The sequence below is a fragment of the Microtus oregoni genome, unplaced genomic scaffold, assembly GCF_018167655.1.
Source record: "Microtus oregoni isolate MIOR12 unplaced genomic scaffold, Mior012 000005F_ref0000423, whole genome shotgun sequence".
Lineage (NCBI taxonomy): Eukaryota > Metazoa > Chordata > Mammalia > Rodentia > Cricetidae > Microtus > Microtus oregoni.
Genome location: NW_024543064.1, coordinates 21,349,050 through 21,374,470, shown reverse-complemented (window position 1 = coordinate 21,374,470; position 25,421 = coordinate 21,349,050). Strand labels below are relative to the sequence as shown.

The following is a 25,421-nucleotide window of genomic DNA, read 5'->3' as shown; positions in this document are numbered from 1 at the left end:
ACTCTGTGAGCTGTTATATATATTACATTGAAACAACTTGGCATCTCAGAATCAACACTATTTTCAAACCTAAGGCAAATATTTAGCTCACATTTTATCCCACGTGAAAAATGCAGACATCCGGAGTTGTTTCATCTCTGCCCACAGCCCCGTGGTCACGGCCACCCAGGTGGCATCTGCTAAGAATAGGAACTCTCATAACCATGTGGTGGAGACGCTGCCAAGCTTGGAGGAGGCTGTGAGGATTTTGAGGTCCCAGGGAGATGGAGAGCCCAAAGATCCATGGCCAGCCTTCTATGGCCGTGGTCCTCGCTTGTATTTCCTGTCTAACTCATCAGAACTAACAGGAAGCTCTCTTCACCCCTCATGTTTTTACTTGCACTGATTTGCTCTGCCACCAGGCTTGCTGGGTTCTGGAAGCCTCCTAGGCCCAGACAAAGACACAGGATGAGTCAACTATGAGGTTTGATCAGGGTTCAGCCACAGGTGGAGCTAAGCTAGAATCCAGATTCTAACTTTTTGATTTGGGGGCAGGGGTATATGCATGTATGGGTATGTTATGTGTATATACAGTGTAGTATATACATATGTGATGTGTATGGTATGTGTAGTATAGGCTATGTATATATGGGATGGGTTAGGGTGTGGTGGGTGCAGTATAGTGTATTGTATGGTGTGTGTGTGTAAGAGTATAGTATATGTGTATGTATACACATGATATATGTATGTGCACATGTGTATGTAATAAATGCACCAGTGCCTGCACATGTAGAGGCCAAAAGTCAACTTCAAGCATCTTCTCTATTGCTCTCCACCTTTCTCCCCCGTCCCCTTCATGAGACAGGGTCTCACTATGTAGCCTTGGCTGGTCTGGAGCTCACTATGGAGACCGGACTAGCCTTGAACACACAGAGATCCCCCTGCTTTCTGTTCCCCAAGTGCTGAGATTAAAGGTGTGCACCACCACACCAGCCTGCACCTTTTTGGGGGGAAACCTGCTGACCACCCGGCTACCCTAGCTGGGGTTCAGGTGCACACTGCCATACCCAGCTTTTTAAGCAGCTGCTGAGGATCTGAACTCAGATCCTCACACTGTGCAGCGAACGCTTTCCCGACTGAGTCATCTATGCAGCTGAGTCCAGCCTCTACCTCTCGTGCTGTGGCCCATAGACTGGGGCCTGGCAGCCGCTAGTCTACATCTCAGAAAGACACAATCCCTCACGCTGGCTGCAGGGCCCAGAGGCTGGGCAGAATGAGTGCATCTTCAGAAATCATCGGTCCCTGCAGCAGCTGTTCACATCAGAAGCAGCAGGTATCTGTTCTGAGCACTTCAGAGCAAGTCTCAGAGTCCACTGGGGACAACTCTATTCCCCCAAAGTAGGATCTGCTAGAAGGCAATGGTGCATTATGTTGCACGATAACAGATTTTATCCCATGCCATAACCTTTATTTAGCCAAAATTGGAATCTCCTGCAGAGGCCACTTCCCTGTGTAGGGATGATTCCTGGCAGGAGACATCCTGGGCCGGCAGCATCCCAAAGGACAGAGAGACATTAAGGGCAGAGTTTCAAGGCTCCAGGTCAAGCAGGAGAGCAGAGTTGAAGGGACCGGATCGCAAGGCCTGTCTACCCAGCATGGGTGCCCAAGATGGGCAGGAGCATTGTTAAAGCCCTGAGACAAGAACTCTGGAACCATCCGTGCATCTGAGAGGAGGCAGAGGAGCACGGTGAGGAACAGAAGGGCAAGCCAGCACTATACGACTTAATGAGTGGGCTACCAGGAGCGTGGACTCCAAATCCTTCTGGGCCCCTCTCAGTCACCCTCCTAGTGGGCATTTAGCCACCAACTTGAGGCATTAACTCTTCCTGCCTTTGTACTGGCACCTACCACACAAACAAGCCCATTCCCCAGTAGCAAATAAAGAGGGGGAAGAAATGTAGGCATTTGGGGTGGGACGCGTCCGAACACTGGGCACTGTCCTTAACTGCAGGGCTCACAGCGTTGAGGAGACACAGGGTGGGACACGGGCAGCAGCAGCATGACATCTACAAAAGCTGCTGTTTGAACTGGTGGGTGGCATGAGCAGTCCTTGCTGAGCAGACACAGGGCTAATCCAGAATGGCGTGGTGGGGGCGGGGTGGCAGTGAAAGTTCTCCACAGGCCAAAGGGGTTCAAAAGAATAATTGCAATTAAAATTAAGTATGGGGGAGACTTGGGCCACTTTTATGCAGGAAGCATAAAGTATGGGGGAACTGACAAACTGGGGGGAGGGAGAGGAAGGATTAAAAAGAGAGTGGGAGAGAGAAAAGGTTCTGATAACAGGCACAGACTCCTGAAGGCGCAAAAAATAACTTATCGAGAGGATAGGGACAAATGGGTCTCAGCCGAGGAAGCAAAACCATTGTTAGTGGTGGTGGCTGAGCTGTCTACTCCGGGGAGGCCGTGTGTGCTGGAGAGGAGAGAGAGCTCTCAAGCAAGTCAGGGTACCCAGTAGGCAGTGATGGCTGGGGTGGAGTGGGGCGTTAACAAGGGCGGAAGGTGAGGGGAGCCAGTAGCCTGCTGGAGGGTTGGGAGAAAGGAGGGTGGTGCTGGAGCCAGCTGGCCTTAGCTCCTGTCCCTGAGTGAGACCGGCTGGAATCGCTGGGTGCAGTTCTCTCCGCGACTTCTCGGCAGCTCGGAACAGAAGCAGAGCGGCAGATGGTTGCAGTGAGAGATGGCTGGGACTTAATGAGCGCTGTGGTTTGGCTATGGTATGACCATGTCCCCCAAAGGCTTCATGCTCTGAAATTGAATCTCTGCTGGAAGGTGTGAAGAGGCTGGAAATAACCCAACTCTAGAGTTTAGCCATGGCCCTTTGCAGGGGTGTGACAGAGATTGAACACGGCCATCAGAGTAAAGGCCCAGGATTGGATCCTGGTGGCTCTCTACGGGTGAAAGCTGGCTGGGCAGGCCTATCGCCCCAGCACTTGAGAGGTGGAAGCAGGAGGATCAGGAGTTAAAGATCACTCTCAGCTATATGGCTAGTTCAAGGCCAGCCTGGACTACCTGCGACCCTGACTCAAAAAGGGAACAAAGGAAGAGATTAAGGAGGCAGCAGGGAAGGGAGAAGAAAAAGAGGAGGAGAAAAGAGTCAAAGAAACAATGGACACCCAATTCCTTGTCTCTTGCTATGTGAGGCCCTGCTGTGGAGATTAAGCTCTGTTGTTACCAGGGAGACAAGTCTCTGGGCACACCTGTGAGGGATTATCTAGATTAAGGTTAGCCTCTGGGCACACCTGGGGGTGGAGGGTGGGAGTATCTCAACTCAGTTCATTGAAGTGGGAAGATCCACCTGCTATGGGTGGCGCCATTCCCTTGGCTGTGGTCCTGGACTGTGTGAACAGGAGGTTGAGAGCTGAGCCCGTCCAGAACTTCGCATCAAACTGTGACCTTGAGCTGTAACCTTGAACTGTGTTGCAAAAGAAATCATTTCTTCCTTAACTTCCTCTTTCATTGAGATGTGACCTCACTATGTGTAGCCCTGGCTGGCCCTGGAATTGATGGTGTAGACCAGGTTGACTTTGAACTCAGAGTTCAGCTGCTGAGGTGAAAAGCAAGCACCACATGTCCAGCTCCTAAAGTGGCTTGTATCAGGATATTTTTTTCAGGGCAACAGGTAACTAAGGCATCTGGCCGCCTAAGGCCTCAGGCAATAAGAAAGCTACCATTGCTGGCTACAGTGGTCTGGATCCCCTCCATGGGCAAGTCTTAGCCCTTGAATATGCTTCATTTCAGTGGTACTCTTTAGAGTTGTCTTTATTCCCCTGCTGTAGAACACAGCAAAAGAACCATCATCTTCATCAGCTCACAGGAGGAAGTAGTAGGGAGTCCTAGACTCCCCTGAGAGGCTAGCCACACTTCTTAGCCATTCGTATGGCTAATTGCACACGGTCTGAGTCTTGGGAAGTGTCAAAGTGCACAGGCGTAGAGAGCTTCCCCGAGGAGGGCTCTGTTTGTGAATCTATAGCAGTGATTCTCAACCCGTGGGTGGTGACCCCTTTGGCAAACCCCTATCTCCAAAAATATTAACATTATGATTCCCAACAGCAGCAAAGTTACAGTTATGAAGTAGCAATAAAAGTAATCTTCTGGTTGGGATCACCACAGCATGAGGAACTGTATTAAAGGGCCGCAGCCTTAAGAAGGTTGAGAAACACTGATCTATAAGGAAGCCATCATCCATGCTGTGTAAAATCTTTTCAGTGTGGCTAATTTGGGGTCACCCCAGCTCCTGGCAGTAACCTTCACCCATCCTCTGTGAGTAAGCCTAACAAACTCAGTGGGTCCCCAGGGTGAACTATGGTGGAATCATGCTTTGGTTTGTCATTGGGACCTTGGGAGGAGGGAACAGACACTGTTGGAATCTTCCCCCAGAAGAGACTCTCAAAACACCCCCTTAACTAATGTTTCTGTCCCCTAGTTGGAACTTACTGTGTAAGAAATAAATTGCTCTGGTCCATTTTCAGAGTGAGCTGCTCTCAGAATTCATCAGAACTGTGGAGGAGTGGGAGGCACCAGGCCTTCCCCTAACTGGCGGTTGAAACTTGCTTGTCTCAGAACTCTGGGACTTGAAAAGCACAGGTAGTCAGCTTGTGACTGAGCCCACAATCAGAAAAGAGGGTGGTCTCAAGCTCCAAATTAGATAAGGCTTTATACCCTCAACCAAAAAGACAGGAAATTCAACAAGTGGTCAAACGCCGGCCAATGGGAATAGAGGATCAGAATTCCCCACTGTCCGAAGACCCCAAAAACCACTGTCTTACATCCAATCAGCATGCAGCCCCTTCTGCCTTTTCTCTGTGTAGGCATATATTAAAAACTACCTCATTTTCACTAGTCTCTTGAATCTATTGCCATCTTCTTATGGGCACGGGATCACTCCCAACACCTCTCCTTCATTAGGGGACCAGAGCACTGGGAGACATCTCTCTACTACAGCGTCTGCTTCAAAGCACATCTCCCAACTGGCGCCATCTGTGAGCCCTCCATAAGCCTCCCACCTTTTAATTAGGCCATCTACTTGCAGGTGATGAGCTGTGTGGTACGACTGGTTAATTCCACAGATAAACCCACTATTCAATTTTCTCTGTTGTGAAGTCAGTTCTTTGTGCCGATCGCCTCGGTGCTGCCAGAGGATTCCAGGTACATGAATAGTGGCGTGGACATAAACATCGCTGTCAGGAACAGCAAATCCATATCCAGAGAATTATTTCATCCCAGTAAGAAAGAGCCTTTGTCCCTGGGGGATGGAACAAGCACAATGAAATCAGCCTGACACCAGGTAGCTGCTGGTCCATCCAAGGACCGTGTCAAACTCTGGGCTCCCGTTATCTTTTCTGTTGGGGGGCTGAGCACCTAGCAATAACTGTAATCTAGGGCAGCCCTTGATAAAGGGCGATTTGTGGCTTGGAGACCATGCATATCATACACCCTGACCACAAGAATCCTTTGATTCGTGGGACTCCTGACCAAGAACAGGGACATCTGGGTAAATAAGTTAGCTGACCAATATGGATCCTATCATGGTTCCAGTCGATGCCCTTCACTGAGCATTCACTTGGGACACGGGCTGCTCATCTAAGCCCTGTCCTGAGGAGCCATCTGTGTCTCTCTTCTCCAGAATTCCTTGTCAGTGACCTTCTATGCCTAACCATCCAGCCAGACCGTTTCATTAACTGCTCTTAAATCAGTGGAGAAATCTCTGCTTCTTTGCTGCCTCTCATCCCAAGCATTCTGCCTCAATTCTACCACCAAAAAGAATTTCCTTCACTCTGTACCTTAGAGTCCTTTTGATAGAGTTATCATATTCCACCTTATCTTTTGGATGGTTTACAGAAGTAAAACAGACTTGGGGTTTCATTCTTCAATCAGCTGGTCAAAAGGAACTCCCTACAAAGGTGTGGTTTGGGGGAGAGGAGGCAGAAGTGGGTGCTAAGGAGTTTGAGCCACTAACTCGCGGGTAGACTTCAAGACTCACCAAGTGAGGCCTCTTCAATATCATTCTCAGAAGATGATGAACTGCCATTGCTCAGAGCTAACCTTATAATGAGTTGTTAAAGAGAATCCTAAATGAGGGGCTGGAGAGATGGCTCAGTGGTTAAGAGCACTTGCTGCTCTTGCTAAGGACCAGAGTTCAATTCCCAGCACCCACATCAGATGGCTTACAAAAACCTATAACGCAAGCTCTAGGAAATCCAGTGCCCTCTTCTGGCCTCTGCAGATACCTGCACTCATGCACACATACCACCACACAGACACACACATAATTTTTTTAAATCTTTAATGATGTGGGATATCCTTCTGTATATGTGATGCTTTTATTGGTTAATGAATAAAGCTGCTTTGGCTAATGGCTTAGCAGAGTAAAGCCAGGCCAGAAATCAGAACAGAGAAAGAGAGAGCGAGAGTAGGTGGAGTCAGAGAGACACCATGTAGTTGCCAAAGGAGAAAGATGCTGCCACCAGGAACCTTTCAGATAAGTCACAGCCTCGTGACGATACACAGATGAATAGAAATGGATTAATTTAAGATGTAAGAGGTACCTAGGAATGCATCTAAGCTATTGGCCAAGCAGTGTTGTAATTAATATAGTCTCTGTGAGATTATTTGGGACAAATGGACTGTCTCCGTTCTCACTTTAAAAGAGAGAGAATCCTAAATGGATTCACAGGCCTTCACAGGCTTTGGCCTCTAGGTTCTACCACATCAAGTAGCAAGCTAGACGTTACATGGAAGAAAATGTGCTCTAAGTAAGGAAGGAAGTTTACTTTGAAAGCCTAGAGGCTTGTCCTGGAACTCACCTTTGGGGACTTGCTAGGGACCCCACAGAGCATCCTTACTCTCTGTGGACCCTTGAATCATCAGTGGCTCCACTCAGTCATTAAAACCAAGTGATGGGAACTAGGCAAGAGCCTTTTGCTATGATCTCCCCCTCAAAACTCAAAGCCTCATGGAGGTTTTATCAATTACTCAAGTAGTAAATACTGGGCTGGGATGTGGCTCAACGGTAGAGCTTTTGTCTAACGTGCAAAGCCTCGGGTTTAGTCCCCAGCACCACACAAAATGTTAACACACTCTCATGGATCATACCCTGACTCTAAAACACAAAAGCCTATCAAGGGTTGTGTCTTTGTGTGTGTGTGTGTGTGTGTTTGTGTATGTGTGTGTGTGTGTGTGATTAAAAGTGTCATTTGTAACAACTTGACTTTCACCTGGGAGAGAGGAGACATCACCATGTTTTCTGCACCACTGAACCCTCAGACTTCTCCAAGACAGCAAAGCCTCTGAGATTCTCTGTGGAATTTGATTCCCAACCTGTTTGTTCGTTTGTTTGTTTTTATTTTTGTTTTTTGGGTTTTGGTGGTTTTTTTTTTTTTTTTTTCGAGACAGGGCTTCTCTGTAGCTTTGGAGCCTGTCCTGGAACTAGCTCTTATAGACCAGGCTGACCTCAAACTCACAGAGATCGGCATGCCTCTGCCTCCTGAGTGCTGGGATTAAAGGCGTGCGCCACCACCGCCCAGCTTTGATTCCCAACCTCTTGTCCACACATTTTACTTGCTGCCATCAGCTTGTCACTGGTCTAGTGTGCTGCTGTGAGGCTTTTAGAATCTCAAGATGAACCACTTATCTATAGACCGAGTAATGGGAGGGAAAAGGCAAGATATGGGAGATAGCCCCAAGCAAGACTGGGAAGGTAGGTTGTTGGCCCTTCCAGGGAAAGGATAATTGTTTCCCATAGTGTTTGGGAATAGGTATAGAGAAAAATGCAGTCGATAGATCAATGGCTACAAAGCATGGTACCCCATGTTGGCCAATAAAGGAGCTGTAAGCCTGGCTAAAAACCCAGATCCAGGGAGATAGAGGGCCCAGGCAGTGAAGAGATCCCTGATGGTTAATTAAACTAACAGCAGCAAGCTACATTCTAAATAACTATGGTTAGTGGGCTGGAGAGACTGATGTGGGATGTCCTTCTACATATGTGTTGCTTTTATTGGTTAATGAATAAAGCTGCTTTGACCTATAGCAAGGCAGAATATAGCCAGGCTGGAAGATATAGAGAGAGTAGGTGGAGCCAGACACCATGAAGCTGCCAAAGGAGAAGGACCCGGAAACTTTCCAATAAGCCACAGTCTCGTGGCAAAACACAGATTAATAGAAATGGATTAATTCAGGATATAAAAGCTAGCTAGAAATATGCCTGAGTCATTGGCCCAACAGTGTTGTAATTAATAGTTTCTGTGTGATTTTTCGGGTCTGGGAGGCTGGGAAATGAAAGAGCTTAGGCCTGAGAACTGAGGGACAGGCCAGAACCCACAGGTGTGCGATTCCGTCTATCTCTTTCCTCAGACATGATAACCAGATGGCCATCACCAAAGTCCCCAGTGAGCCAGCACTTATGAGTTCTGGTATATCCATGCTGCCTCTCACAGGAACACACCCATCTGCCCTTTGGCTATTAAGGAAAAGCATTCAGCCTCTGATGAGGCAAGGCCCTGTCCTTATCATGAAATCAGGGAGCCCATGCAAACAAGAGCATGCTAGGTAATACTGGACTGCAAAGGTGTCCACATCCGCACACACAATGCCCGTGACTGTGTGTGTGGATGTGGACACAGACGGCAGCATTTCACTAGGACACGGTGTGGTGGTTTGAAAGAAAATGACCCCCAAAGAGAATAGCACTATTAGGAAATAAGACCTTGTTGGACTAGGTCCAACTATATTGGTGTAGTCTTATTAGAGGAAGCATGTCACTGTGGAGGCGGGCTTTGAGGTCTCATATATGTTCAAGATAATGCCCAGAGTCCCAGAACACTTACTGTTGCCTTCTGATCAAGATGTAGCCAGCACCATGTCTGCCTGAACGCCACCATGCTTCCCACCATGATAGTGGACTGAACCTCTGAAACTGTAAGCCCCCACCTCAGTTAAACACTTTCCTTTGTAAGAGTTGCTGTGACCATGGTGTCTCTTCACTCAACAGAAACCCTTATTAAGACACACAGGTTCTCCCCCTCCTTCATTTATTTCCCAATACCTTATTATGAGTCTATCTTCTGAGAATTTTTATGTACTATAGTTTGGGGGGCTATGCATCTCAAACCTGTTAAATGTCCCTCCAATACCTGTCTCCTTGAGCCTTTGAAAATCCCTCCATGAGCTTCTGAAGCCCTTCCTCCATATTATGTCATGGGACATTATAGCATCTCCACTAATGAAATCCAAGTCACCTCCATGGCCATGTTTCAGCTAAGCAACCAAGTAGGCTGTCAGAGCCAACTTCAGCTGTAGAGTTAAGCACGTTAAATCCCCGATCCAGCACCACGGATTCAGAATGACAGTGTAATCTCTTCCATCCCTAGGATCACCTCCCACATACTGGCCACACTCAAGGATATGTCAAGTCTCACCATTAAAAACCTTTGCACCATTGTGCCGTCTGCTCTCCCATCCCAGTGCACACCTGACCCACTGAAGCACAGTGAGATTTGGCGTTGTTTATGGATGCAATGGTAACCAAGTGTCTTTGGGACCTGTCTTTCAAAGGTCTGTCATTCCCTTTCAAGACATCTGCTCCATGTAAGTCATCACAGAGTTTTCAAACAAAGAAAACCCAGATTTACAAAATACACACACAAAAAAAGTCATTTTTGTTGGCAGGAGAGTCTCCTCTGGGTGACTCCAGGATCCAAGTCTTCATTCCACTGAATCCAATCAGATGTCCCTTTCCAAGTGTGAGGATTGAAGTCTTCCATGAGTCATCCCCATATTTCCCCATAAGACACGCGGCGGTGTTGTCAATTTTAATGATGCAACCCACACAATCAAATTTTATGATTCATTTTTCAGCAGTCATATCCCGGCAGCGCCATAACATCAAAGATTCCTCTGCAGATGACATGGAAACACCAGAGCTCTCCAGCTGTCATCTAAGCTGAGAGGGAAATGGCCTCGCCTTGGCACCAGCTTTCTGGGAGTGTGCTCCGGTGCATCCAGGGCTCCGTGCCCTGTCACACACATGCCCCATAGTTGCCATGACTGAGGGCCGAGTGCAGAAGCTACCGGGACACGCGAGACATGTGCTTCGGTTGGCATTGAACCAAAGCCCATCACAGGTGACGGCATAATTACAGTGCCACCATGCTGTAGATTATGAGTCTCCGGCTTCCTGTTGGCAAGGAGCTCAACACTTTGCTCAAGGCCAAGGGCACAATGAAATCAATCAGCCTGTCTCCTGGGACCACCTGCGCCCCATTCAGCATCAATTAGGGCCCAGTCAGGAGGCAGAGCTCATGTCCATAAAAATATGAACATGAACTTGAGGATTTTAATATCAAGAATAGTAATCCAGCAGGTGACAGTTAATCACCAAAGCAGCCAAAGGGAGCTCTAAAGACCCTGAGGCAGCAAATGAGAAAAGCAGTTGAGTCTCTGAAGGGGCGAAGTAAATAAGAAACAGGAGCAGGCTCGGGGCTGGAAAGATGGTTCAGTGGTTAAGAACGCTGCTGTCCCAGAGGACCCTGGCTCAACTCCCAGCATCCACACGGCAGCTCATCACTGCCGTTACTCAAGCTCCAGGAGTTCTGGCACCTACCTTCACCCAGATACACAAGCCGGCAAAACACCTATGCACATAAAATAAAAATAAATGGTTAAAAAAAGAAAGGAAAGAAAAGAAACAGATGGAGGTGAGATGGCTCAGAGGATAAAGGTGATTGCTGCCTGACAGTCTTGGTTCAATTCCTGAGACCCACACGGTAGGAGAGAACTGACTATTGTAAATTGTCCACACACATGCCATGGCAACACAGACAGACAGATAGACAGAGAGGCAGATGAAAGTGAATAAATAAGCATTAAAGACTTTTACTTATTTATTTGGTTTTTTGAGACAGGGTCTCTCTGTATAATAGTCCTAGCTGTCCTGGAACTCACTCTGTAAACTTGACGGGCCTTGAACTCAGAGATCCACCTGCCTCTGCTGGGATTAAAGGCATGTGCCACCACCACCTGGCAATGTTTTCTTTTAAAGACTAGAGGCATTAGGAGATTGTCCTCTCTCATTTAACCAGTTCAGACTTCCACTACGAGGGAGACATGACCACCGGAACATGCAACCACTGCAGTGGCTAAGAAATTGGCCAGGCCAAGTGGACTAGCCTGGCCCATGCTAATCCCTCGGAGTAGGAGCATGGTCGAAGCATATATGTTTTTTCTATGAAAGTGACTTCTTCCAGCTGGATGGTGGTGGTGCTTGCCTTTAATCCCAGCACTCGGGAGTCAGAGGCAGGTGGATTTCTGTGAATTCGAGTCCAGCCTAGTCTAAAGAGCTAGTTCCAGGACAGGCTCCAAAGCGACAAAGAAACCCTGTTTAAAAAAAAAAAAAAAAAAAAGTGACTTTCAAGTGTGGGGGAACATCTGGAGCTGTCCCACATGGGTCACAGAGGAGATGGGAACTGGGTCTTTGTCTTTGTGGTAGGGAAACAAAGAGGAAAGTAGGAGAACCAGGCCCTGGAAGGAAAGGCCTTCCCCACTACGAATCACCCTGTATAGGTCTAGAGCCTCTACTGACTGATTCTAGCATTGCTCCCTCTGACAAAACTGTGAAGGAACCAGGTCCAATATCAAAGCCAGGCAAAGACTGATGTATTCAGAGCTCAGGGGTGATAAATCAGTAAATGGTACAGGGAGAGAAGCAGATGGGATTGGGGAGGTGTGGAAGGGGTGGGGGTGGAAAGGGTGGAAAGGGGGGGTGGTTGTGGAGGATGGGGGAGGGGTAGAAGAGGTGGAAGAGGAGTGGAACATGGCTGAGGGAGCAGACAGTTGTCAAGGAAGAGGCAGAGAAATGAGTTCCTAAAAGAGGCTTGCCTGGGCCCCGGGCCCTAAGGAATCAACACCGTCTCTCTCTTGCTTAAAAAAGAAAATGTAGTCACATACCAAGCACAGCTCAAGAAAGCCACATTGTTCCACTCTCAAAGTAACAGAAAACAAATTCCTGGACAGATTCCTTCCTCCCACCCCTGGGAGAAGTGGGAGGTGAGCTGAGCCGCATTTTTATTTTCTTGAAAAGACTCTCCAGCTCCTTGGCTCCTGCTGAGTCAGGCTCCCCCCCCCCCCCCCATCTGCCGATTGGAGGCCTTCAATCATTCATTCAGCAACATTGCCTACAGGTCTACAGGGAACAAAACACTGAGCCCAGGGCGCTCTTCGGTTGTGAGCCGGGGTTAAAGCCACTCCCGGCCACTGTGACTTCCATTGAGTGGTACTGAGTTCTGCCAGAGAGAAATGTCCAGCAGCTGATGTGGTTTGCGTCTAAATCCCCAGGAATTTCTAGACCGATTACATGAGCCGTGGCTTTGGAGTCATATGACATGGGTTTTAATCCTCCTTTTTTTTTTTCATGTGACCTGAAGCATTCATGCGCAAGCACGCTCACACTCACACACACAAGATTTGTTGTCAGAAGAAAGTAGCAGATGCTGTCCTGTTCACCAGGACCTTGGTTCCAGATCTTGACTTCCACTGTGAGACCCCATCATAAATTGAAACTCTCCTAAGTCAAGAGCGCCTTTAACCTACCTAACCACCTAGCATCATACCCAGAGAGTAGGGGTGGCTTGTCCTCTGGTCACATGACCAGCACTCAGTATCACTAGAGAGTGTGCACTAATATATTAAAGGCTAGTGAGATAGGTCGTCAGGTGAGGATGTTTGCTTCCAAGCCAGACGACCCGAGTCCCATCCCTAGGATCCACGTGGTAGAGGAGAGAATTAACTCCTGCAAACTGTCTTCTAACCTCCACACACATTCTGGGGCACATACACACACCAAAAAAAAAATCATTAAGTTGAACTATAGTAAGCTGGGAGTTGCCCATAGTATGATATAAAACAGCCTTTATCAAAGGACAATTGTGTCAGTACAAAGTGGCGTATATTCGGTCTTTTTAAATATTTTGCCTCATAGCTAATTCTGCAAAAGGGCACCATTGTATTCATTGTGGGTGTTTAGGGGACCATGTATTCATTGTCGGGTGTTTAAGGGACCATGTATTCATAGTGGGGTGTTTAGGGGACCATTCATTCATGGGGAGTGTTTAGGGGACTGTGTATTCATTGTGGGTGTTTAGGGGACCATTCATTCATGGGGGGTGTTTAGGGAACCGTGTATTCATTGCGGAGTATTTAGGGGACCATGTATTCATTGGGGGGTGCTTAGGAGACTGTGTATTCATTGGGGGTGTTTAGGAGACCATGTATTTATTGGGAGGGCAGGGTTAGGGGAGCATGCATAGTCCACCTCCTCATTGACTGTGGGGTCAAAAGGAACAACCTTGGCTTGCTGGTTCTGAAGCTGGCTCTCCTCTCAATAACTAGCCAGGTCCCAACTCCTCTGAAAGACTTGTGAACTCAGGCAAGCAGACACACACTTCCTCGCTTCCTTCCCTCCAAATGACAGGAATCCTGGAACACCAGCTTTAAGACAAGCCCTTTGTTAGACAATAAATACAGCAAGGTAAACACAGAAGCATTCCCTGTCCTCAAGTTCAACAGCGTGGGTCAAAGAAAAAAAGCAATGTCTGCACCTACAACATACATGTACCAGTAAGCCTTTGGTATCTAACAAATGAGCTCCATACTTCCTGCATAAGAAAGACATGTTTATAATCGCTCCAGGTACTAGAGGTTTCTAGTACCTCTTCTAATTAATCACACTTACCCACCAGATCACCTGGACTGAAAGGTTGATGATGGCTTCATTCGTAGACCTGGCAGCTAGTACTGACAGGGGATGTACTGTGTCCCCTCCAGGGGCTCTCGGTCATCTGGTAGGCTACACAGGCTTCCTTATAGGGCAGGGTTCCAGGACAAGGCTAAAATGAGTGCCTCAGGTCTGGGACCTGAACGCCACACTTTGCCACCGCATTCTATTGGTCCAAGCAAGTCATAGTCCATGTCTTGACCCGTCTCTCTGACGCACATTTGAGTCCAGCAGGTAAGGCTTACAGGTCAGCTCAGAACGAGGTGTGTGGGGGTCAGCCTATAGGCAAGCCAGGTCAACCCTAACTGCCCAATTATTTTTTATTTATGTGTATGCAAGTATGTCTGTGCATATGAGTGCAGGTGCCCTCGAGACAAGAGGTCTTGGATCCCCCAGAGCTGGAATGGCAGGTCCCCTAAAAGAGCAGTGTACGCTCTTAACTGCTGAGCTATCTCTCCATCACCAGTTAATGAGATTTTAGCTCAGACTAGAGGAAACTGAACTGGGAGCCATTAGAAGAAGCCCTCCATTGATTCACAGTAGGTCAGGTAGTGTGAGAATTGAATCCGTGTATTATAAGGCCAGTTTTCCTGTGAAGAAATATAGAACAGGAAGTGTCTTGTCCAAGAGCTCATACACAGCAAGCTTGCGACAGAGCTAGGGGTGACCTGGGTCCCCATGAGGGAGCCTGAGGTTGGGAGTGGGCTGGCCCAGGGCAGCTGGATGATCATGTTCAGCAGGGGTGCCTCTTCCTATCCCGTATCTACCACACATTTAGCAAATGAGCCCTTCCAGCCTTTCCAGGGGGCCTCCATCACCATCTCATTAGATCCTAACAAGGTTGTACTCATTTACAGAAGAGAAATTGAAGCCCAGAGAGGTCAGCTGACCCACATCCGGCCCCCAGATGACCGACCTGAGATCTGTCTGCCTGATGCCAAAGGCTGAACCTCTCTCAGAACAGAGCTGAACTTGACCCAGCCCCTCCCACCCCCACTCCCCCCCCCCCCCCACCTACCCCCACTCAGGATAACAAGCAGCTTGAGACCTCAGGATGAAGCCCATTGCCTGGGGAACAACTTGAGAAGCCTGCCGGTTAATACCACCAAGCCTCTAGGCACACCACCGTAGGGTTCACTGAGGAAGGAAGACCTGCCTCAGCTGTGGGAGGTACTATTCCACAGACTGGAGTCCTGAAGTCAACAAAAGGGAGAAAGGGAACTGAGGGTCAATATCCACCATTGTCTGCTCCTTTTTTGTTTGTGTTTTTTGAGACAGGGTTTCTCTGTACAATAGTCCTGCCTGTCCTGGAACTCACTCTGTAGACCAGGCTGGCCCCAAACTCATTGAGATCCGCCTGCCTCTGCCTCCCAAGTGCTGGGATTAAAGGTGTGCACCACCACCGCCTGGCTTGTCTGCTCCTTTATTTTAGGGGTGACACATTTCCATATGTGCACGTGCAAAGGCCAGAGAAGGACATCTGGGGTTTTCTTCTATTGCCGACCACATTATTCTCTCCCGTTGGCCTAAAGCTCGCCATTTTGGGTGGCCGACCAGCCAGTGAACGCCCAGGGCTCATTTGTCCTCATCCTCCAATGCTGGGGTTGTAGACGCCTGCAGCCATGCCCAGCTTCTGCGTGGGTGCTAAGGACTCAAACTTAGGCCCTCACACTTGGACGGCAAGCACTCTTACCCATCAAGGCGTTTCCTCAGCCTGTGGCCTCTACTTCTTGGCTGCAGATGCAATGTCACCAGCTGCTTGGAGCCCCTGCCCCATGCCTCCCCTACTGTGACACCTCATCCTGGTCATCAACCTGACGCACCTGGGAAAGGTAACTTTAATAGAAGAGTCACCTCCATCCCATTGGCTCGTGACTGTGAGGCACTGGTTTTGCTTAATGGTTGATGTGGGAGAGCCCAGCCCACTGTGGGCAGTACCATCCCTAGGCAGGGGGGCCTGGGCTATGTAAGATAGCTGAGCACGAGTCTGGAAGTAAGCCAACACAAGCTCCCTCCCTGAGTTCCTGCCTTGACTTCCCTCGAGGGCAGCTTGCAACCTGTAAGATGAAATATATGCTTTTCTCCCCAGGTTGCTTTTGGTCAAGATGTTTACCATAACAACAGAGGTCAAACTTGAACTCTCACTATGGTGGACTATACCCTTGAACTGTAACCCCGAATAAACCCCTTCCTCCCCTAAGCTGACTTAGTCAGGTATTGTGTTGCAGGAATGCAGTAAGTACCTACTACCTAGTAAAGGCAACAGGACCAGGGTCCCCTGGAGCCACCTCTGTGGAGAGACTCTGAGCGATGCCCTGATCTGTATCTCTGCTGTCTTGGTGGACAGAAAAGCCAAAGCAAACCTAGCCTCTCGGCACCATCAGGCTGGTCGGTCACACACAGAGCCACCGGGTGGCATTCAGAGAGCTCATTTATTTACAAAGCGCTTTACAAACATTACCTTACACCTCCCCACAGCCCCCTGTGAGGTAGGTCAGTAGTCATATCTACAGTTTACAGATGGGGAAATTGAGGCACGAAATGGGGGTGTGGCCTACCCCATTATAAAGAGAACTTCCACCCTCCCATCAAAAAAATAACAACAAAAAAGTACTGGTCCTCCATCCCATAGCACCCTCTTTCTCCAAACTCTAGGAGCTGTCACCAGCCCTGTTCTCCTCTGCCTCAACCCAGCGGCAGTCTCACCAAGAGCCACAGGGACCTCAACCCTGGGGGCTGTGATTCAGCCTTGTGGATTGTCACAGGCCCATGCTGAGCAGGACTGAGCCATGGAGGCCTGAAGGCTAGGGAGGAGGGGGCTGAGATGATATTCTGCATATACCGGGCCAGGCAGGGATGGAGTCCAGGAGGGAGGCCCAGGTCCTGTCGCAGGAAGCTCAGAAGCAGAAGCAGGGAAGTATGGCGAGCAAAGCACCCCTGGGGCTGCAGGGGCAGTGGGATGGGGAACAGAGCTGCAGGATGGTCAGACAGGAAAGAGCCCCTGCTTCAGGACTCTCGGGGGGCCAAGCCAGATGGGATGACTCAGCCCCTGCCCAGCCCCAGCGAGCCTTCGCCATGTGCACAAGGGAGCACGCTGGGGGGCAAACCTTGGACACTCTCTCTGCAGGCCCCCCTTCGTTTCTTGCCAAGGACTGGAATGGAGTGGAGAGGCCTGGCCTGGGGTGCCCAGTACTGGTTGTTCTGGCCAGTGTCATTGTCTCAAGCTTCTCCGCACAGGTCTACCGGGCCCTCTGGAGCTGGGGCTGGCTGCGGTCTTGCAAAGCTTCTCCTCGGCCCACAGCCTGCCCATGGGGGCCACCAAGATAATGCAGCGTCCACTCCAGTGTTCTCCCTGTGGAATTATGGCTGAGCAAAGTTGGGGCCACAGGCCCTCCTCACCAGTCTGTGATGATGGGCCACGCCCTGGGTGATCAGTGGGTGCCCCAGGCCAGGTGCCTGCTATCTCAACTCGAGAGCCTCCAGGTACTCCAGGGCCACGTCGTAGCAGAAGTGGTATTGATCCTGGGGAAAGAGGGCACCTTGAGCTCTGACCACCCTCCGGCGAAAGAGAAAGGAGGACGATAGCCTAACACCCCAGGACCAGAATGGAGGCTCAAAGCTGGGGACCAGACAGGGGTGTGTAGTTGCTGAGGAACTGGGTAGGGCTTGGATGGGAAGCTGAGGTGACGGTGCTTGGGGCATGGCTCCTCACCATGGTCTCCACCATATTGGGCTTGTAGTTCCGAAGCGTTTTGGCAGCAAAGAAAACATCCACCAGGCTGTGACAGCGGATCATCTCCAAGACCGTGGCACAGGCACAGAAGGTGCCACTGCGGCCACCCCCATTTCTAAAGGAAACAAAAACGGTTCAGGGTGGGACCTGGGAACCCAAGGGTGAGGGTTGGAGCGAGGCAATGAAAAGGCAGAAGCAAGGTCAGAGAGGCCAAAGGGGAGGGTAAGACCAAAGAGTCACGGAGGGTGGACTAGGAGGGATGAGAAATGGAGCTCAGAAGCCAGCCCTAGGACCAGAAGGCTAAAAAGAGAGTTCAGGGCTGAGAATGGTACCGAAAGCTGCCGTCACGTGAGCAGATATCCTCAGAAAGGATCGGCCTGTAGACTAGAGAAAAGATCCAGACACGCTTCAAGAGAAAGTGACAGAGAAGGGAAGGAAGCCCAGAGGCAAACAAGCCCCGGAGCAAGATGGGAAGACCAGCCAGGACCAGCAATGGAGACACAGTCAAACCCAGACGCCGCCGAGTTCAGCCTGTGGCCACCAGGGATCCTCTCCTCCTTTTGTCCTTGTTCCTGTGACCCAACATGAGCCTTCTGGGAAATGGGAGGCTAACCACCCTTGGCCTCCTGCTGCTACAGGAGTCTCTCACTAGAACCAAAGGCAAGCCTTCAGAGGACGGGACCCAAGCTGGCACAGGGAGGCTCACAAAGTGGCAAGAACCATGGAAAGAAGGGACTGTACCCAGACATGCATGAGAACATGCATTCCTGAACAGAGGTGCATATGAATGAATGGGATATTTACTGGAGAAAAAAGTCCTGCAGGTGTGCATGAATAAACAAAGACCAGAATCCCACTGTCATAACCAGCATGCTATATGGAGCCAACAGGATGGCTCAGTGGGTAAGAGTGCTTGCCACCAAGACTGATGGCCTGAGTTCAGCCCCCAGGACCTTCATGGTGGAGAAGAGTGGACTCCTGCAAGTTGTCCTCTGACCTCCATATATACACTGTCACACATAAACACACGTATGCCTGAACACACATTAAATAATGGTAATTTTGAAAAAGTTTTAAAGCATGCTATGTGGAACCAGCGAGATGCCTCAGTGGGTAAAGGCCCTTGCCATGAAAGCCTGGTGGCCTGGGTTTGAGCCCCAGAGCCCAAGTAAAGGTAGAAACTGAGAACCAGCTCCACAAAGTTGCCCTCTGACCTCCAGACATGGGCTGTGCTGTGTGCATACCCACCCATCACACACACATGCACATATAAATGAAAAACAAAATTTAAGTCTGCTGCAATCTCACAGGGTGAGGAATCCTGATGAGACTCTCATTAAACCTGGCTAACCTGAGAGTCCTGGCCACAGCCCCTGGAGGGGGGACTCCATGTGCTAGGCCTGAGAGCCCCTGTCAGTCTCCAGCCCCTCACCCACCCCCTCAACCAGGAGCACTCACAGACAATGCACCACGGTGCGCCCATCCCCACTCTCTGCCTGCCACTTGTCCACCTCGGCCAACAGGTGCAGGAAGGCCTTCCTGGAGTCAGGTGTGTCCCGGTAAGCAGACCAGCGCAGGAACTGGAAGTGCCGTACAAGCAGGTGACCCTCCTGCAGCTGGGGGCACAGCAGTCAGGCAAAGATACATGAGCATGAATGAGCCCTGGCCGCCACCCAGACTCTCACCCTTGGGTTCCGCGGGATACTCACCCGAGAAGTGTTCTGCACCCTGAACACTCGGGCCACCAAGTCCTCATTTGCTGTGCCAGACACAAACTCCACCTCCATGAGGCCATACTGCTGCCGGCCTGGCTCTGGCCAGTACTGCAGGCAGGGCTGGGACACAGAGAGCAAGCTGAGTGGAGCAGAACCAGTCCACATCCCAGCGCTAGCTCTGGGGATTCCACCATGGCTCAGTGCCCGCTCTAGCTTCCCCTGCGGCACATCTATCTCTCCACCGCTCACCCATCAGGACACAAGGACACCTGCCCAGTGCACTGGCCCATCCAGAGTTGTCACAGCAACTTCACAAAGAGTGCCGTGATCCCCATGGCTATGTGGATGAAAACTTCCGCTCTAACATGCTAGCTACATCCTGCACACGTGTGTGCGTGGACTCCTGCATCATGCTGCCTTCCCCCGAGAAGAGGCAGAGACAACCCACCCATCCCAAACCAACAATGCCTCCTCCTCACCATCTCCGAGCCCAGCTCCAGCTCAGGGACAGGGTGTCCCTGATGCTAGGACACGGCTTCATTCCTGCACCTCCCCTGTAGCCCACACTAGAGACAGGCGAGGGGCAGAGGGGACCCTCTGTGACACACAGGCACACATGTACTGTGGCATAAATAGGTAACATAGCTACCCTGAGTCAAAGAGAAAGCAGGAGGCTTGAATTTGCTTTACCTCAGAGGCCCCAGGGGTGGCAGTTTAGGGGTGCTACTGCAAGAGCAGAAACTGAGTGGAACACCCCACGGTGGGGGAGCAGAGCACTGTCACCTCCCACTATGTGACCCTGGAGAAAGCCTTAATTCCTTTTCTGCCCGGAAGCCTCCCTCCAGAGGCCACTGTCAGCGGTAAATGAGACCAAGTGTGCACAACAGGCCTTGGCTTACGGCAGATGCTCACTAAAGAGGAGGGAGTTGATCCAGTCTAAAACGCTTATTTGTAGATTAGGAAACCAAGGCCCTGGGAGGGAGTGTGAGTCTTCTAACATCACAGAGCAAATTGACAGCAGAGGTGGACTCCTGCTCTCCACTTTGGGGACAGTGGCTATACGTGCCCTGTGACCCCGGCCAGCCTCACCCAGGCAGAGTTGGACTGGTTGAGCTGGTTGAGCATGACGATGGAGGTGCAGCCATAGTCGTAAACCAGTCGCCAGAAGTCCGGTGTGGTACTCTGCAGTGGGTGCAGGGTCACGATGAAGGCTGCGCTCCTTGTGTAGCTCTGCGGGGAACATGGCACTCAGCTGGGGGGGCCTCTGAGGGCTCTAACCAGCTGACCCCTTCCCTCAGACGTTCTCCCCCCGTTTTCTGCAGCATTTGATCTCCGTCTGTCTGTCTCCTGTACTTCTCTCTCAATCGGCTTTGAGAGGGGAGAGGTATAGGACTGATACTTACAGACTCTTCCTTCTCAGGGGACATCATCCTCAGTCCCCCAAGACACAGCACCCATGTCTTTCTGTTTGCAATGCCCAGCAAGTAAAGAGGGTGAAGTCCCTTGGGTCAGGGACAGGCAATGCATCTGCTAAATGGTTCCTGTGCCCTCCGGCCACAATTAGATAAGGACCAGGGGTCAGATCACTACTCCAGGCCAGGTCCTGGAGTTGGGTACAGTCCTCTAGCTCCAAATATCAGGTATCAAGTCCTGATCTCAAATCCTTAGTGATCCCCGGTCAAAGTCACCGTCCCAGGATCTGCTGGGGTTGATCCTCAAGACAACCCTGCCTGAACTTCACCCCCACGGATCTGCACTAAAGTTGACCAAAACACCAGAAAGGGGGCACTGAATGCCCCCAGTAAAAGACTGATGGGGTAAGAGGGTCTCCTGCAGGTCTGTCTCACTGAATGAGCACTGAAGGGGGCTGCCCCTCTATCAGAGCCCTGGACTCTGATCCACTGACTCCCAGCCCCCCCCCCCAGGGTGGGAGTTCCAGACCCACTGCAGCCTTGGACTCTCACATCGGTCAAGGCCGCGTTGATATAGTTGTTGGGGTCCCCATCAGTGGAGATGAGGAAGGGCAGGCAGCGGTCCGGCGGCAGCACATCCATGCTGCGGTTTTTGTCTCGGTTCCGGGGCAGCAGGGCGATGCTGCAGTCCTCCACGTCCAGGGGCGGCGTGACCGAGTTCAGTGTCTGTGGAGAAGGAAGAGAGGACAGAGCATGGCCAGGGCTTTCAGGGTCTCCTCACAATTCCACGAAGGATCTTAAGCTAGATAACTAACTCTGTGTTGTGAATGGAGAAACTGAGGCCCAGAGAGAGAGAAATTAGGGAACCAAGCTGCCTATCACCAAGCCACCGAGAGCTTAGACTGAGCTTTGGGACGAGCATCTGTCACCCTGAGCCAGTGTGGTCTTGGGTAAGTGACTTACTTTTCTCCACGTGTAAAATGGGAAAATGATGCACCTTTTTCTTGGGGCATCAGGAGATCAGGAGATCTCCAAAATGAGATCATGCCAGGCAATGAGCCTGGTGGACCCAGGGCTCGGTGTGTGGCAGGCTCAGGGAGGATCAGCATTATTTTGTCAGTGCTTTCAAAGATGCAAGCCTGAACCCCACCTCTTCGTAGAGCCAACCTAGGATATGAGGCAGAAGCCTTGGTCACAGACGTCTAGACAGAATGTAGTCCTGAGCACCTAGCACCGGTCCTAGCCAGGGCTATGCTATCTCTACACCCCGCCTTCAGGTTTCATGTACCAGAGTCTCCGTTTCTCTCTTACTCTTGGGGATTCCTCCCAGGACCCCCAAAGCTGACACCCCTCTCCGGGAATCACTAGTCACATTTCCAGGTCACCCTAAGCTGGTTCCAGAACTCCACAATTGGCAGGAGCCATATGACTGAGGGATAGGAACTCTGAACGGAGGGAACCCCTGGGTCTCTGATACCCAGAGATCAGCAGATTCGTCTGGAGAGAAGCCTGCAGCATGGAGAGCTTCACCCAAAACAAAGCGCCAGAGCCCGGGTCTAGCATGGGTCCAGCATGAGGATCCAAGTTTAATCCCAGAACTTGTATTTTAATAATAATAATAATAACAATAATAATAAGCTAAATATGGTGGCACAAACTGTTATCCCAGTAATGGGAGGAGATAGGCAGATCCCCTAGACCACCAGGACTTGCTGGCTGACCAGCCTGGGTTACTTGGCAAGTCACATACCTTTGAAAGACATTATCTCAAAAACAAAAAAGAGGCAGATAATACCTATTGTTGCCCTCAGTCACCACCACCCCCAGCACACAGTTCTGAGCTGGTGGCGTACACCTATAATTACAGCACTGAGGAGGTAAAGGCAGAAGTATCAGGAATTCAAGGTCATCCCCGCAGACACCACAAGTTCAGGACCAGCCTGGGCTACATAAGAACGTCTCAAAAACAAAACAAACAAAAACAGTAGAACCAAAGATGGGCAGAGACCAAATGTAGCATTAACACTTGAGTCCCTGGAACAAGCTATGTCGAGCTATGGCTCATGGCGCCTTCACCCTTCGCGCCTGCTGGGGCCCCTGAGCTAGCTTCCTTAGGACACGGGGAAAATCCTGACGGCCATGCACCTGCATGGCGACGGGAATTTCCTTTCTTTCCTAGGTGGCAGGAGAGCTTAGAGAGGTGAGGTGACTTGCCCAGGCTCCTCACAGCTCCTCAAGGTAAACCAAGATCTGAATCCACTTTTATCTGACTCCAAAACTCTGGGATCACAGCTGCTCTAACTCATGTCCTTCATTGTCTCCAAGTCCTTTTCAGTCACCTGACTCTGTCCCTCCGTGACTGACCCTTGATAGCTACAGCACTGAGGACCTCCCAGTGCTTACACACACACACACACACCACTCCTCTATATACACCCACACACCCCACATCTATGCACACACCCAATTCCTATGCACACATACCCACTCCTATATACACACTCAGACACCCATACCTGCACACAAATACATACATACATACTCACATACCTCACATCTATACATATACATATTCTCACACACTGTTCTTACCCACAAACACACCCAAACCCCACTCCTATACACACACATACCTAACTCTTCTACAACATTCATTCATCCCCATATATGTGTGTGTGTGTGCCCTGTATACACACACCCAATTTTACACACACACCTCACACCTCACACCTCACACCTACACACATGCTCACACACCCCATGTCTACATACATCCCCCACCTGGAATTCTTCCCGCAGCTGAGAAGAATTGCTCTGAGGGTCAATCCGGATCATCTCCCTGTAGGTGGCCTTGAACTCATTGACAGGGATGGTGGTCTCCCCACAGAGGCAGGCCTCCAGGATTGCATCATGGATGAAGATGTATTGTTCCTGGGACAAGAGATGAGAATGGAAGAATCAGGAGGGGACTGGAAGCTGAGCTCTACCGAGGATGAAGGAGAAACAAGGCCACGGCTGAGGCCGGGGTGCTCAGCTGATCATATCAACTGATCACCTCAGCTCATCTCTCCTGCATCCTGGGAATATTCCCAGCCAACCATCTGAGTGGTGAGAGATAGTCCAAGGTCCCAGATCTAGAGAGGACACAAACCCTGGTACATGTGACTCCAGAGCCCCCCACCATCACACCATGAAGTGAGGTTTGGAGACCTACAAGCCCACCACCACCACCACCACCACTGCCATGTTTGAGATGGTCCCAGGGCAGAAGAGTCTAGGATGCCCTGAAGACATGGTACTACAGTCTGAGCTTCATGACAGAGACCCTGAGACCTAGATGGAGGGGAGATGTTGGGGACAGGGCTGGCCTGAACCTCAGTCTGGATCATGTTGACCCGCCGGGAACAGAGGGTCTTCACGCAGTTGTAAATGTCCACGACGCCCTCACACTCGGCCATGTCCAGCATCACGTCCAGGACGATGTAGCAGCCTGTGCGGCCAGTGCCTGCACTGAGGGGAAGAGAAGGCCAGCGCCACGTAAGGGAGAAGAAAAGAAGGGGAGACCAGGGTATCTGCCAGAGTTATAAAACTTAGGGGTTAGGAACACTCCAAAAAGGAGGGGCTGTGGAGCTGGAGTTCCATATAATGCGGCAGGGGACACAGTTGGGAGCATAGAGCAAGATCTGGGGAAGGAAAGGACAGAACGAGGATGGGAGAAGAACGCGGAAGTGAGACTGGTTCAACTTCACAGACAGAACTCGGGAAGGGTTGGAGGTGATGCTCAGAGTTCCATCTAAGAACACACATTCCCCTTGGATATCCCAGGTTCCTGCGTAAGCTTCAAAACCGCACACACTCATACCCAGCCACATCCCCAGTGGAGCTTCCAACACTTCTAGACACACGGCTCTCTTCCAAAGTCTCAGAGCAATATGGCTAGCTTCTGTTAAAACACGTGTGATGTGGTCCCTATTTATGTGGCAGCTCCCTAACTCCACCTGGAGTGCAGCAAGCACAGGGCTGGGTTGGATTTATCACAAGGAACAGTGTTGATGGGGAGGCAGGTTGGGAAGGATGCCCCAAGATTCCAGCTTTGAAGACGGCATCATCAAAGCATTAGCAGAACTACACAGCTCAAATCACACAAGTACTTTGGGAGACCTGGGCAGCATCTGCTAGGGCTGAATGGTCACAGACCGCAGTTCTGCCCCTACACACAGCCCACAGCGAGGTGTGTGCATTTCCTATCAAAGAGCCACACCTCAGAACAGCTGTTCTCAACCTGTGAGTCGCAACCCCTTGGGGTCACATATCAGATATTTATATTACGATTCATAACAGCAGCAAAATTACAGTTATGAAGCAGCAACATAACAATTCTATGGCTGGGGGGGTCACTGCAACATGAGGAACGGTATTAAAGGGCCGTAGCATTAGGAAGGTTGAGAACCACTGTGTTAGAACAACCTTCGTGCTGCATTTGATTTTAACAGCACTGTTTCTGTGAAATACCAGCGAAATCCCTAGCACCAGGAGGTGGACACAGGGAGGGGTTTGTACACCTGAGAAAGTGATGCTGTGTGGGCGGACCTCGCACACTAAGGTGAGAAGAAAGTCACACAGCAGAGAGTTCACACTAGGGGACTTACTTTACACAATGTTCAAACCTATGAAAGGCTTCCTACAAGGGAGAAGTCAGATCGCCATTCCTCTGGGAACATTCCAGAACGTACGTGTGTGTGTGTGTGTGTGTGTGTGTG

General features: G+C 50.2%; 1 protein-coding gene across 7 annotated transcripts in view; it reads right to left on the bottom strand.

The window, feature by feature from the left end:
• Positions 1-16,220: 16,220 nt before the first annotated feature.
• Positions 16,221-25,421, bottom strand: part of Ptpru (protein tyrosine phosphatase receptor type U) — a 73,289-nt gene continuing 64,088 nt past the window's right edge. For all 7 annotated transcript variants that reach the window (XM_041651796.1, XM_041651797.1, XM_041651798.1 and 4 more), the window contains 8 exons: positions 24,036-24,171; positions 23,443-23,592; positions 21,214-21,387; positions 20,339-20,479; positions 19,244-19,369; positions 18,993-19,150; positions 17,514-17,649; positions 16,221-17,323 (listed from right to left, as the gene is read on the bottom strand). In XM_041651796.1, the coding sequence (XP_041507730.1) occupies positions 17,261-17,323; positions 17,514-17,649; positions 18,993-19,150; positions 19,244-19,369; positions 20,339-20,479; positions 21,214-21,387; positions 23,443-23,592; positions 24,036-24,171 (1,084 nt within the window). In that variant the 3' untranslated portion in view covers positions 16,221-17,260. The remainder of the gene's footprint in view (positions 17,324-17,513; positions 17,650-18,992; positions 19,151-19,243; positions 19,370-20,338; positions 20,480-21,213; positions 21,388-23,442; positions 23,593-24,035; positions 24,172-25,421) is intronic.